Consider the following 14,022-nt stretch of genomic DNA (forward strand, 5'->3'; position numbering starts at 1 on the left):
CAGATAAATTCTGAGATTCAACAAAATGGCATTAAAGGCATTTCTGCATGCTTAGGGCATCTGCAGTTTTGATTTGTAGCTATGAAATTTGTGCTTCTAATTGCTGTCAGTTAGAAAAGGGAATTCGGTTTATTAATGGCCGGATGTTGTAAGCCTTCATGACAGAATCAATGATTTGACTTGGAAGAATCTCCTCCTAACTGGAGTCTGAATTTCCCTTCTCAAATAAAGGAGCATGAGCAAAACCACCACTTATAGAGAAGGCCCAGGTAATAACAGACAGAGACACCTCTGTGATGGCCTGGAAGACATTTCTTGGAAAACAGATCATTTTTTTCTAGATTAAAAAAACCCTGGTCTTGGTTCCAATATGGTAGTACATAGAAAAATATTTGTTTGAACCAATAAGAGAAGATGTAAGGGTGGACTGAGGTAGAGGAAGGCCTTTACCTCCACCTTTACCATAGGATCCTGTGGCTGATTTTATTTTTTCTTCCCAGAGACACTGCTTCTCTGTGCCTTTAGATGTTATCATTAATAGAGTCACTAGCCATGCGGTTGTCATTTGAAATGACCTTCTTTGGTCAGTGTTTGGTTAGGCAAACCAGCTGTTCACACATGTGCCATAATATGAGGTGCACAGAACAGACCAGAAAACAATCTGCAGGTTGGAAATGAAGCATCCAATCTATCATTTCTGGATCTGGGTGGTGTATGCTTTATGAATCTAACATCAGGGAAGGAAATCTTATCAGGAGCTGCTTTTAAAATTCATAATACCCCTTTAACAGACCTTTGCATTCCTAAAATATCACATACATACTTTCAGTATAAATTAATTAAGCAGAGTATGTTTTCTCCTTGTTCATATCCTTCCAGCCACATTAATGGTTGGAAAACTAGCTTTTAAAAAAGGAAGGTGAAATTGATATTAGCATTTGGCAGAAACCTCTTTTATCTGGCTCTTCTACATAAAGCTTTTGAGATCTATTACTCTTGGTATGGGATGGGAGGCATTCTGCAGAAATGAGACTGGTGAACATGCAAGAACTCACCGTATACCAGGTGCGGACTGGATTGAGGTAGCTCTCATTTGGGGCATTGCCAAGTTTGGAAAGTGCAGCCAGCAGTCCGCCAGCATCCTTGGCTTGACCCAGGTGGTAACGCTCCATGTTGAACCAGTGTGCCACAATGTGAATTGCTGAGGATGAAGAGACATCAGGCATAGGTTATGTCAAACTTGTCCCTTTTAGTTCTTCCAAAACACCATGCTGCTACCTTAAGTTTCTCTATTCTGGTTTTGGCAATTGGCAAGGATAAGTGATTTATTTGTACATCTTTCCCAGTGTCTTGAATGGAGTGGAACATATGGTGTATGGCTTCCAACATGCATTTTGATTATATCAAGAAATAAAGTGATCTCAATTCACCATGATTTAATTTTAAATATATAATCATTTTGGAAGTGATGTAAGTCATGATATCGAGACATGGTAATTGTGCTGTCTAGTTTTATGTCACCTTATTATAGAGGTGGAGTCTCAATTTAGAAAATGCCTCCATTAGGTTGGGCTATAGGGTATTTTCTTAATTAGTGATTGCTGTGAGAGGGCTTACCCCATTGTTAATGGAGTCCCCTTGGGGATGGTGGTCCTGGGTTATGTAAGAAAGCAGGCTGAGCAAGCCATGGGGAGCATGCCACTAAGCAGAACCCCTCCATGGCCTCTACATTAGCTCCTAACTCAAGATTCTTGCCCTTTTGGAGGTCCTGCACTGACTTCCTCCAGTGATGAAGACAAATAAACCCTTTTCTCCCCAACTTGCTTTTTTGGCCATGGTGTTTCATCATAGTACAATAGTAGTGCTAAGGAGACAGTTACAGAGACAATATAATTCTTAAGGAAAAATGGTGGCACTGATGGGTATAGGAATACAAAGCTTCCTGAAGAAGTCATAAAGAATTATCCCAGAATATTATGCATATCACACACAGCAATATATGTTTATTTGACATATAGGTTGATACCAGGGAGATACTCTCTTTGCATTTTTCAGACATATTTTCTGTTCTTCTCTTCATATATTTTAACATGTATGTGTGTATATGTGCCATACAGAGAGAGAGAGAGAGAGAGAGAGAGAGAGAGAGAGAGAGAGAGAGGGTTCTCACAGAATTGAAACGAGCCAATATTTGTGGAACCAAACATATTCTTTCTGTACTGTTAAGTGTGCTAACTAACTCTGCGAGTTGATGATGTTTATATTCTAGATAAAGAGGCCAAATTCAAGGACATAGTATGGTCTGGCTTGAAGATTCTGCATCTATGCTGTTCTCTCCTAGCTTGGGAACTCTGCTGGGAAGCCAGCAGTCAGCATTATCTCCATGGAGACCAAGGTGGGTGGCCAGTTTACACACAGCATTGTGATCAGACTCAAGTGTGAATGCAGGATTCATTATGTAGGATATAGTTATTTTCCCACTTTCATAACTTCTGCATCTGTGATGGGAAGTAGCTGAGCCAGCTACTATCTACACACATTGTGGGTGTGCTACCAATATCCTCAATGGTTGTCCGTTGTGATTGGAGTTGGGGCAGAATGAACGGAAATTAAAACCAAGCAGCTTCTGAGAGTATTGGGGATGGGCAAAAACTCAGTTGCAAAGGGCTTGCCATGTAATCAAGGGAAGACTTGAGGTCTGTCCCTAGCACCTGTATAAGAAGAACTGGGCACAGCAGGGCAGGTTTATAACCTCAGAACTGGGTGCAGCAGAGGCTGAAACTTCAAACTGCTAGCCAGCCAATCTATCCAAGAAATATGGTGAACTCCAGGCTCATGGAGAGACTCTGTTTCAAAAAGTAAGGTAGAAAACAACCAAGAAAGCCACCCAATGCCAACTTCAGGCCTCTGTATACACATGCACACAGGTATGCACACATACAAGACTTCTCAGAATATTGCTGCTATTTTGGTGCCTGTGGTCATAACCATGCAATTATTTAGAAATTCCATCTTCTATTCAGCAGAATTTTCTTTTCTGTTGCCTGAGCTCCTGATGCCAAAATCAGTTCCTTTTCTGAATGGCAAAGCTGTGTTCATGCATTAAGACTCAATTCAAAAGTTGTTTTGTATGCATGTTTTTCAGTTGGGCACACACGCACACATGCACAGACACACACAGGTATTTTGATTACAGCTTCTTAGTATGTACTGTTCTGAACACTTATGTATGCTCGCACATCTACAAAGGACTTTGACTGGTCGAGACTTGTCCCTCCTTGAAACCTCAGCTTGACTCACTGCTTAGCATTAGTAAATATTTCTCAATTATTTGCTAAATGACCTTGAGACTACGGAAAGACGGAGGGATTAAAAAGAAAAGGTCAAGAAATCATTGTTGAAACTCTGGTTGGTGGCGTGTATCTACTGATGTATACTTCTGGTGTAATTTTCTTTAGGCTTTAAGTTGAAAGTTAAGTCAGGTATACTTCTGCAGCTCCCCAAAGAAAGTAAAGCTTGTTACAGTGTTTCTTCAGCTCTGATCTTTATTGTGAGTTCAGTGATGTTTTCATCCAATAAATAGAGTGTTTTCTCCTTAGGTACTATAATGGTTTGTATGTAGTTTGTCACCACTAAGGTTCAAATGGTAATAATGATATGGCAATGCTGAGGAGTGACAAGTTAAGACGTGGTCCCAAAGGGGAGGGCATTACTAGCCCTTCCTCTGCTCTGGCTGCAGGTATCACAGTGATCCTTCCCTCTCTGTATGGCCCAGGGCCATTTGAAAGAACTCATACAACGCTGTTTAGTATTTCCACTTCATAAACAAATCCATTTTCTTTATAAAATAGCCAGTGTCAGGTGTTTTCATAGAGGAGTGATGATGATCAATACTCAGACTCCATCACTGTATGCGGCTGTGTCTGTAAAGGGGGTTTCTTGCTCAGTCCAGGAATGCAAGAAGAGAAAGGCTCACCTGGCACCAACTTTCTTTACTGCAGTGTAGGTGAAATGGGAGCTGCTTGCTAAATTCAACACAGATATCACCCATAATTTCTAAACTTCTGACAATTGAGCTCATTTTTAAAATCAGGTTGTATTTCTCATAGCTAACCTTTACGGAGTGCTTACTGCATACCAGACTCTGTTGACAATGCTGTTAGTATATCACTTGATTTAGTTTAGTTTGCAGGCACTAAGCCCCATTTTACAGACCAGTATTCAAAGGACAATGGCAAAGGTTGGGTGAAAACCAACCCGATGTGACCTCAAGGCCAAGCGTTGGATATATGGGCTATATTGTTTATTTTGACTAACTTTACTATTTATTCTGAATAGCTCCTCCTGTGGAATTAGATCAAACTTGATGGTCTTGGTTCCCGTGGTGTGGCAAAGCTTTAGGACCCTGTCTCTAAAGCTAGGGCCTGGTGTTTGAGGTCACCACCACAGTTATCCTAAATGTTTGTTTCCATTTTATCTCTCTCCCCACTCACTTCTTTGCCCATTGCTTTCTTTCATTATCCCTCCATGGAGACAGGTACTAGGGGCATTCCCATTTCACAGGATTGGATACTGATTTTCATGTTGTATTATGGGACTGATTCACCAACATACCATCTATAGCCAACTACTGTCAGCAAGAAACCGTTTTTCTAACCCCCCTCTCCCTTGTAATGAGATCACAATCACAATCTGTTTCCTATTAGGTTGATTTCCACATGAGTATTAAACTAAACTTAAATAGCAGTATTAAACTAAACTTAAGTATACGCTTAGGATGCGGAGCTACTGATTCGAATCTATTGCCATGTGTCTTCTATTTGAGCTGAAGACACTAATGAAGTGGAGAAGGAAACCCAAGACACCTTTCAAGAGGTGACCTCTAAGGGACCCATATTTTTCATGTACTTTAAAGTTTATATATTAAAATGTTTCTTTGCTTCTGTCTTCTCCATCTTGGTTTGGTTTTACAAAGCAGTTTAAATTCCTAATATCTTAGTTATTCAGGGACCCTTGGGATAAAAACCACCCAAGCCCATTTTGATTGTGTAAATGCTTTATTTTCCTCTTAGTTGATCTAGGCTGAAAACTAGAAACATCCCAATGAGTGGTTAAACTCAAGACTGCTGGGGCTTGAAGGTAACAGGAAAGGTACTGCTTTTGTTCCCTTTCAGACACTGTATCTTATTCATTTTAATATGAACAATCAAACTGCTGTGGTGTGGCAATAGTTATTTCTGAAGTGGATTTACCATGCTGATGCAGTTCGTCTCCTTCATAGTGGTTGAGACTGGGTGTTAGTGTCTATCAGAAAGAATACCAAAGTGGATGCTTTTTAATTATCGAATGTATTTCTGCCTTGAATTTCTTATCTGTCAAATGGATAGATTGGACAAAAAATAGCCACACCCACATGGCATCTTAGCGCTCTTCCATCATGTGATCTCAGTGTATTTCTCCGAGGCTCATGAAAATGCTTTTCATTTAACAAGGATCTACCCATGTGAAATTCAAATGCTAATTTGTTTCCAAAACTCCACAGTGAATGGTTTAAATGGGAGATCTTCACTCTTGCACTGAATCCAGTACCACTGATGGAACACGAGCTCCTTGTGTGCTCCTGTGGACTTCCCACAGTATACCCTACAGTGTACTGGCAAGAGCTCCAGATACCTCTTTCTGTTACCCACCCAAATGTACCACGGTCTTAGTGCGTCTTCCTACAGTTTGACTTTTCTTGCCCAAGTACTTTTCAAGAGACCGACTATCTTGGCAATGCTGCGCACATGCATCTAATTGGTCTATGAACGTCTGAGCAGACCAAAAAACAAAAATACAAAACAAAACAAAACAAAACAAAAAAGTCCCAAACAAATAAAGGCTACAATTAGAGGTAGTTTGCCCCAGAAAGTGCCATTTACATCCTTCTTTTCTCTTAGTTTCCCCCATGGAGATCAAAGGAGATATAATTGAGGGGAATCTTGGAAAAGGGGTCAGTTCTAGTACCCTTCTGTCTGCCTGTCAGAGATAACAGTGGCTCTGGAGTTAATCACCCCTTATTTAAGGGTGGCATAGAAACGAGGACCTAGGAGAGAATCTCCCCCGTGCTTCTGAAGCCACAATCTGGTTGACTTGATAGTGCCGGGTCTGGTAAAGAACCGATCAATTCTGGCACGCTGTGAGCCATGTGTTTATACATCACATTAAAACCTATGAGGCAGGACTCCGAGTGGAGCCTCGTTGGCTCTCTGAGTACCTCCAGCGGAAGTGGTGAACTGGTTGGTAGCAATTTGTTAGAGGTCGGATCCGAAGGTGTTTGTGCCTTTGGGGCCGTCTCTAGCTCCAAATCATTATTTTCTCAGTACCTTTATTCTGTACCCTCTCTTTTCAACCCGCTCCTGCTCTGTTTATTGATGTTTGCGAACTAATTTTAGCAACTCATCAGGAGTTGCACTCAGGGTAATTTTACACCCCTGAAACCTGGCAGACGCAAGCTGCAGAATTTGCTGAAAGAACTGCGTGGGTCACAATTTACAACCCCCGTTGATGGAAACCCAGGCTCCAAGGTACTGCTTTTCAATTGGAAGGGTCTGTAAGGTCTGCCATGGAGCAGGGAATCCAGAAAGATCTACATTAATAAGAACTCAAAGGCTGTGAAACTACGATTTTTATACCAGTGGGCTTAAGGTCCCTGAACACGACTTATTCATGGTTGGAGGGGTCCCTGCGTATCATAAGAGGGCGAGCAGGAAGGCAGGAAGAAACAGCTCCTGTCACTGCCTTTTCGGCGATGCCCTTGATTAGAGATAGCATTGTCTTACCTCTTCCCTCCCCTCCCTAGCCTACATCCACCAGTCTCTAATTACATCCTTTAATGATCCGACCAATTAGAGCCTGCAGTTCAACTTCTAGGGGAACGGATGAGAAATTAGAGGTTGGCATGCAAACTTCTCTGTGGATGCATTTCTTCCAAGGTTACACACCTCTATTAAGCCAGTTGGCTATTTGAAAAGCAGCATAATGGGCGAGGCTAATAAAACAAGCCCAGGGATACTGCAGCTGCTCCCCTGTGAATATAGCAGAAGGACAAATGAGAAAAGCAAGGTATAGCTATGAAACCGGGGCTTAGCATTTTTTCCCCTCTAAAAGCACAGTTGCTAGCCACATTTCTTAGTTAATGTGAAATGCAGTAATTGCTTTGTCAAGGATTGGATGAGGGAAAGAATTTTCTTTCCACTATCCTGCCTTTGTTGGGCTGGAAACCACAGCAGTGGGGCTGGTTGCCATGGAATACTGGATGAGGGTACTTTGCTTAGAGATACAGCTCTGACCCTGCTGGGGTGAGCCCCGGGAGATATTCAGGAACAGAGCAGAGCAGCAGGAGTTCAAGAGAAGTGGGTTGGAAAGAATACTAATGCCCTTTGGAGATTTTTGAGGAGAAGAGGGAGAAAGAACATCCTGTGTTTTTTTTTTCTCCTTGCAGCAGAGTGCGAATTTATAATCTTGAATGATTAGTATGGTTTTGAATCCATTCATCCTCAAACTCTGCTTCATCCACCCAGAGCTCGGCATTTGTGTTTCCTGGCTTTTCCATCAACTCCTCCAGCGTCTCTTGCATGTGGCTAGATGCCACTCACCCCGGTTACAGCAAATCGGTCACAGTCATAGGTTAGTGACCAGGGCTGCTAAGATGCAAGAGATGCTCCAAGCCTCGGAAGCTCTCAGACACAGAATTGTTACTCTTGTTTTGGGAGTGTGTTATGTAGGTGAAGCATGGGGTCTAGGACAAGTGGACAGACAGTGGGTCCTTGGTATGGTAGTGTCTTACTCAGGGAGGACTATGGAGGAGAGGGGATTTCAGCAGAGAAAACATCTGAGCAAAGGCATCCAAAACTCTGGAGAGTACCCAAGGGGAAAAGGTGATGAGGGTGTGGCAAGTTAGCTGTGGGGGTTCATCTCCCATGCTCTGGGGCTTGGACTTGACCTTATTTATTTACAATTACAGCAAGTAAATGAATGACCTTGTATCCTTCAGATTTCCAAGCAAGTTTAATCTACATATATCTCCGAGGTAGAGAAATTAGACTGTTATTGATGCTCTCTGAACTCCACAGAGTGCTGGAGACCAACTCCAAGCTCATACAGCCAGCAACAGAGAGGCTGTATAATGAAGCCAGTCATCCTGTGCAAATACTGCTCACACTAAATTTTATACCACCCTGAACACAGAGCTGATCACAGGGGTTTCAAATGGTAGTAGTTCTTATTAGGGTACCCTGCTCATAGGAGACATTCAGTGTTTATCAGCTATGCATTTATACTACTGACATATGAGTATAAATAAATAGGTTTAAGAAGAAAGCCTTTCCAACTCACGTTTTCATGTAGCCTTTGTGTTCTTTCCTGATGAGTTTTGATGACCCCCTTTTCTTTATATTCTTACAACTTTCTTAAGTCTTTAAGCTATATATAGGATCAAGATCCTTCTTGCCTCTTTACTGTGTCCAATCTCTCGTCTTAATGCAAAAATAAGGAATTTTGAAGATTTTAAAGCAAGCCCAGAGAGTTCTAGAATTCCCTCTCCATTCCTGGCCTGTGCCTGGAAGCCACCCACTGCAGGGAGCTCAGTGCCCTCAGGGGGAAACTAATCCTGATTTTTGATAGTTTCAAAGTGTGGAAATGACTTCCATTTCCAAGCTCATGTCTATTTACTGGCATTGTCATTCGTTTTCTAGGGCTCTAAGTACACAGGTGAATTCTGCAGTGTTCCAGGCCTTGAGACACCAGCCTTGTCCCTAACTCTCCATCCTCCCGATGTTTCATTTAGGACTTGATATTTTCGTACACTAATTTCCTCACAAACCACAAAGACCCTCTGTAAAACAGATCTTGAGTTGGTTTGATCTGGTGTTTAAGACGATCAATGGGGAGAATCTTCTCCACATGTCTCACTGCACACCCAAAGTTGTGTTAATTGGCACTCGGGCACCGTCTGTCATGTCTTGTTGCTTAATTAAATTCACATTTGTTTTGAGTGTTCCTTTTACTCTGCTATTTTTTATGCATGAGAGAATAAAAACAAATGAGGAAAACATTTTATAGTTAAATTGGTTTGAGAGAAAGGGTCCCGAATCATAACTCTTTATCGTTCCAATGGCCTTTTATTTCAATGTCTTTGTCTCACGGCAAAACCACAAGTCAGTTGATAGCTACCTCCCCTTTCATTCTGTTCTTCCTCATGGATGTCTAACCTTGCACATAGATACTAATTTCTACTTCAATGACAAGTGCAACAGTAACAATAGCAGTTCACATGACCATACAAGCTGTATGTTCATGATCCTTTTATGTCCACTAACTGAATACTATCCAGAACCCAGTTCACAAGACCATTCTTTTCTTTGTTTCCCTTTTCTGACTCTAATGTCAGAGCTAAGAGTAAGGTATCTTCACCACACAAAGACAAACACTACCCTATCTGTATCTAACAATTGTTAAACGGCAGTAGCCATTTTCCCATTGTATGAGTGAGATTTTGGATAGAAGTCAATTTTAGTTCTGGATTATACGAATAGCAAAATGCCCATTTAAATAAGTTTCTATCATTGCATTACAAACAAGCCACTTATTCACAAACAAAAGGAAATCTCATTACGCTTCCTTTGATAATTGAGACATTATTAAAAAATGTAAAGTCGAGGTTTCATGCCGTCAGATAAAGGGTGAAAGTTTTTTTTTTATATATCTAGAGGCGAGATTGAGAGAGATTAAAACAAGACTATGAAGTTAGAAATTAGACAGTACCAAACCCATTAGACAATTAGTAAGCTCTTACCAGCATTAACAGCGATCCCATAGGCAACAAGTTTATGGAACTTAAGGTTTTTGTCTAGTTGCCTTCCCCATGGTCCTCGGCAGCACTGAAGAATCAAAATAAAAAGAAAAAAATGATATGGGGGAGTGGACACATCGATAACATGCCAAGAGACCTAAGAGGTTAAGACTCAGGCTCAGCTGACCCCTATGTTGCTTCAGGTGGGGACACAGGGCTTAAAAGCTAGTAGCACTTGATCATAGCAAACAAGGGATTTTTTAGCTGTTTTGCCTGAATTTCAGCTCAATCCAAATGTAATTCTTAGATCTCCGACTATAAGGAAAAGCTCTTAAATAAACCTTGTAGCCATAACAAGTCAGCTTGTTACTACAGAACACAGAAGCAATAACTGCCACCCTACCCATGTATTTTGAGTGACCTGTACACTATTTCTAATTATATCAAGAAAGTCACTCTATACCTTTGACTAATGTAATTCCACAATGAGGTATTTCTTCTGATAAAGGTGACCTACAATCTTACTTTTCTGAATGTTGTTTTCAGTAACAGAGGAAAGCAGGTAATTAGCATGGTGAAATAAATATAATTAGAAAAGGTGTTACTACTGATCAGTTAAAATAACCAGATTCAATCTGGGTCCTGTGATTGTGATTATGGTAGGAACTCTGGTGTTTCCAAAGTGATGCTTGTCTCAATGTTTTATTTATCCACCTTCAGTCAGAAATACTTGAAGTTCAAGCCATCATTACCCTTATATCTGCATGTGGGGAAAGGCTGAGGGACGAGTCCAGTGTCAATGGCAAAAACCAAAGTCAAATTGGATGTACTGACTTTCAGTTTTAAGTAGTGTAAACACAAATTACTGGGAGTTTCATAGGAAAATACATGTTTTCCAATCACACTTGTAAAAGCAGGTGTGTGTGTGTGTGTGTGTGTGTGTGTGTGTGTGTGTGTAAGTATGGTTGTGAGCATGGGGTATGCATACTGAGTGTGGGTTCATGTGTATGTGTGTGTGTGTACCCCCATGCACACAGTCCAAAGCCAGGTTGATTACCCTGTCACTGTTTGCTTTCTTCCCTTGAGATAAGGGCCCTTATTGAGCCTGGAGTTAGGTTGGTAGACAGTTAGTCCCTGGTGATCCTTCTGCCTTTGACTCACAACAGTTCTGGTGTTACAGACACACACTAATACACCTTTTTTTTTTTTTTTTTCAAAAAAAAAAAAAAAACCATGGCTTCTGGGGATTTGAACTCAAGTCCTAAGGCTTGCATGGAAAGCACTCGTAACCGTTGGGCTGTCTCTCCAGCTTCAGCTGCACCATATGAGGAAGAAACAACAACTGAGCTTACTTAAAATATTTTAGTACTTACCATGCTTGTTCCTCTCACCAGTGAGATGAAGTTTCGACTGACAGGTAACAGAATTAGCATGCAGTTAAAATTCAGGCACACTGCAGATGCTCGGGCCCATGCCAATGTAGACTGTCCATAAGTTAGAAACATAAAAAGGAGGGATAGTGAAAACACAGAAGCTTGGGAAAATAGAATGCACTTTCTTTTCTGAAACAGTAACAGATTGGCATTGAATCTACTTACACCCAGAATAACTCGTGTATAAAAGTAAGCCTCCTCTTTGGTGTACCAACAGAACGTGTCAATAAATAGATAGACATTTACTGACAGCCATGAGAGCTAGGATGTAATGAAAGGAAACATGGTCAATTCAATTGCTCACCCCCCCCCCACTCAGAATCGCTTGGGGTTCTTTGTCTTTTCAAATGAAATGGAGAGCTTGTCAGTATTCATCAGAATAGCTCCATACATCTATTTCTTACAGATAAGATTTTAGTAGTGATTACAAATAAGAAGAAATGACTAATTTTGTTAAAGTTGTTTTAAAATTGTGGGGTCAACTTCATAGTATTTACTGACAAGCATAGAATCTCCACTGGGATTGAGCATGGTGAGAAGAGACAGGACATCTTTAAAGCACTCTAGAAAAATAACAGGCTAATTCAAAAACTTCTTTTGCTAGAGAGATACACTTCTACACCATGCAAAACAAACTACTTGACTTTAATACTTAAGAATGAAATGAATTGGAAAACAACTTTGCATGATTCTATAAGGGTAAATTAAATATATTCAATCAATGTTTGCCAACAGGATTTTAGTCTCACATCTATGCCATATTTCCAGACTTTAACTGTTTCAGAAATGTCACTCCAAGAATGAGTGACTCTTAAAGACAACAGGAGTGATACTCACAACCACCATGATGGGCACGCTCTCGCTCAAAATCCAGTATACCATCATGACACTTCACTTCCTACCGAGACGTTATTTCTTCCAGTTCATCTGAGCCCATGTGTTGTGTGCTTAATACAAGGTCCCCTTATAGATCACTTCATCCTTTTGTCCTGGAGCACCTGTTGGGAGCAGCTCTCAAGGAATTTCTAATTAGGGACTTAGTGCCAAGAGCACATCACCAAACTGACATACTTCATAACCTGGGTCAATACAGGTCTCTGTCTAATGATTCCCTTCTTCAAAGAATTCGGAGGAAAGGAACTCGTTTCACGAAATTGTCTTTGTCCCCATGCTCTATTCATCTTCTCCATTATTGAAGTAGAGTGGCAATTTTGAGAGATAATCTAATTTATGAAGGCTGCTGGGCATAGCAAAGAGTTTCCACCCAATGTTCCCCACATACCTTAAGTCTTTCCTCCTCTCCTGCTCTTTGAAAACGCTCTCCATAGATGGCAGAGAGGGAGAGCTAAGTCCATAGGGACTGAGACATTTTTCAGAATATTGTGAAAAGGATTCTGAAATTTCCAGATAAGAAAACACTTGCAAGTTTAAGAAATGTGATTATAGCCTGGGAGTGGTGGCACATGCCTTTGATCCCAGCATTAGGGAGGCAGGAGCAGGAGGATCTCTGTGAGTTCAAGGCCAGCCTGTTCTACAGCATGAATTCCAGGACAGGCTCCAAGCTACACAGATAAACCCTGTCTTGAAAAAGCCAAAAAGGAAAAAAAAACATGTTGATGAAAGCATAAAGTACACTTCTTTTCATGTGCTTGTGTGTGTGTGTGTGTGAGTGTATGCATGTGTGTGAGTGTATGTGCATGGGTGTTTGGCATTGATGAGCCAGAGGCCCACTCCCACCTGTAACACACATACTTTAGTGTTCCAAGTGTTGGCATCCTGGCATTATGCTGACTCTGCACCCTGACAACTGTCAGGGTACACTCACCGGCATTCAGGCAGGTACTTAGGCAGTTCAGAGGGTCCTGTGTTGCATTACTACATCATATATAAGGACTCTGTACTCTTCCCCTTTGAAGCGTTTGCCTCCTGCCTGTTGGTCCCTTATCTCCTTATCTTCCTCCACCTCCCTTTTTTCTTCCTCCTTCTTCCCCTTCTCAGTCCCCTTCCCTCTCTTACATCTCTGTTCCCCAGTTAGCCAACACCTATCCCTCCAATAAACTCCACATGGGCTTATTGAGTTTCGTGGATCCTGTTTCATTGCCCGAAGCCAAAGCTGAAGAAAAACATCACCACCAAGTAAAGCTGGTCACTCTCTGATTTTTATGTAAGTTTTGGTTATTAAATATGGTGACTGTGATCCTAAGGCAAAGCTTTCTCAGTGATATAGTTTTCTGGCTAGTTCTGGTCCAGACATTTTCATTAAAACATTTTTAGGTAGGGATCTGGATAGATGGCCCAACAGTTAAGAGCAGTCGCTGCTCTTCCAGAGGACCCAGGTTCAATTCCCAGTGCCCATATGGTTGTTCACAACTGTCTGTAATTCCATTTCCAGGGGATCAGACACTCTTTTCTGGCTTCTAAGGGTACCAGGCACATAAGTGGTGCACAGACATACACTCAGGTAAAACACACATACAGATAAATTAAGATTAAATCAAAAAATTTTATAAATACTTAAAAATGGGAGCTGTGAATCATTTGAAGAATTGCCATTGTGTGTTTTCATAGGGTCGATTTGTTTAGTTGTGCTGAAAGAATTTTTGAAAATTAAAATCCTAATAAGAGTAATAGCCGTGGACCTCTGTTAACTTGCATTTGCCTAGGTGATTAGTTAAGAACTTTTGCGTATTTATTGTTCAATTAACTTACACAGTGAATCTGAGAGGACATCATAAGCATTGCCACACAACGGTGGGA

At 41.1% G+C, this 14,022-nt stretch overlaps 1 protein-coding gene across 1 annotated transcript in view; it reads right to left on the reverse strand.

Moving 5' to 3' along the window:
• Nox3 (NADPH oxidase 3) overlaps positions 1–12,150 on the reverse strand; it is a 58,448-nt gene extending 46,298 nt beyond the window's left edge. The window contains exons 1-5 of the mRNA XM_027401056.2: positions 12,103–12,150; positions 11,431–11,526; positions 11,206–11,316; positions 9,836–9,920; positions 1,056–1,201 (exon numbers count right to left, since the gene is read on the reverse strand). Coding sequence (XP_027256857.1) covers positions 1,056–1,201; positions 9,836–9,920; positions 11,206–11,316; positions 11,431–11,526; positions 12,103–12,150 — 486 coding nt within the window. The remainder of the gene's footprint in view (positions 1–1,055; positions 1,202–9,835; positions 9,921–11,205; positions 11,317–11,430; positions 11,527–12,102) is intronic.
• Between the last annotated feature and the right edge of the window lie 1,872 nt (positions 12,151–14,022).

Source organism: Cricetulus griseus, chromosome 2 (genome assembly GCF_003668045.3).
Source record: "Cricetulus griseus strain 17A/GY chromosome 2, alternate assembly CriGri-PICRH-1.0, whole genome shotgun sequence".
Classification (NCBI taxonomy): Eukaryota; Metazoa; Chordata; class Mammalia; order Rodentia; family Cricetidae; genus Cricetulus; species Cricetulus griseus.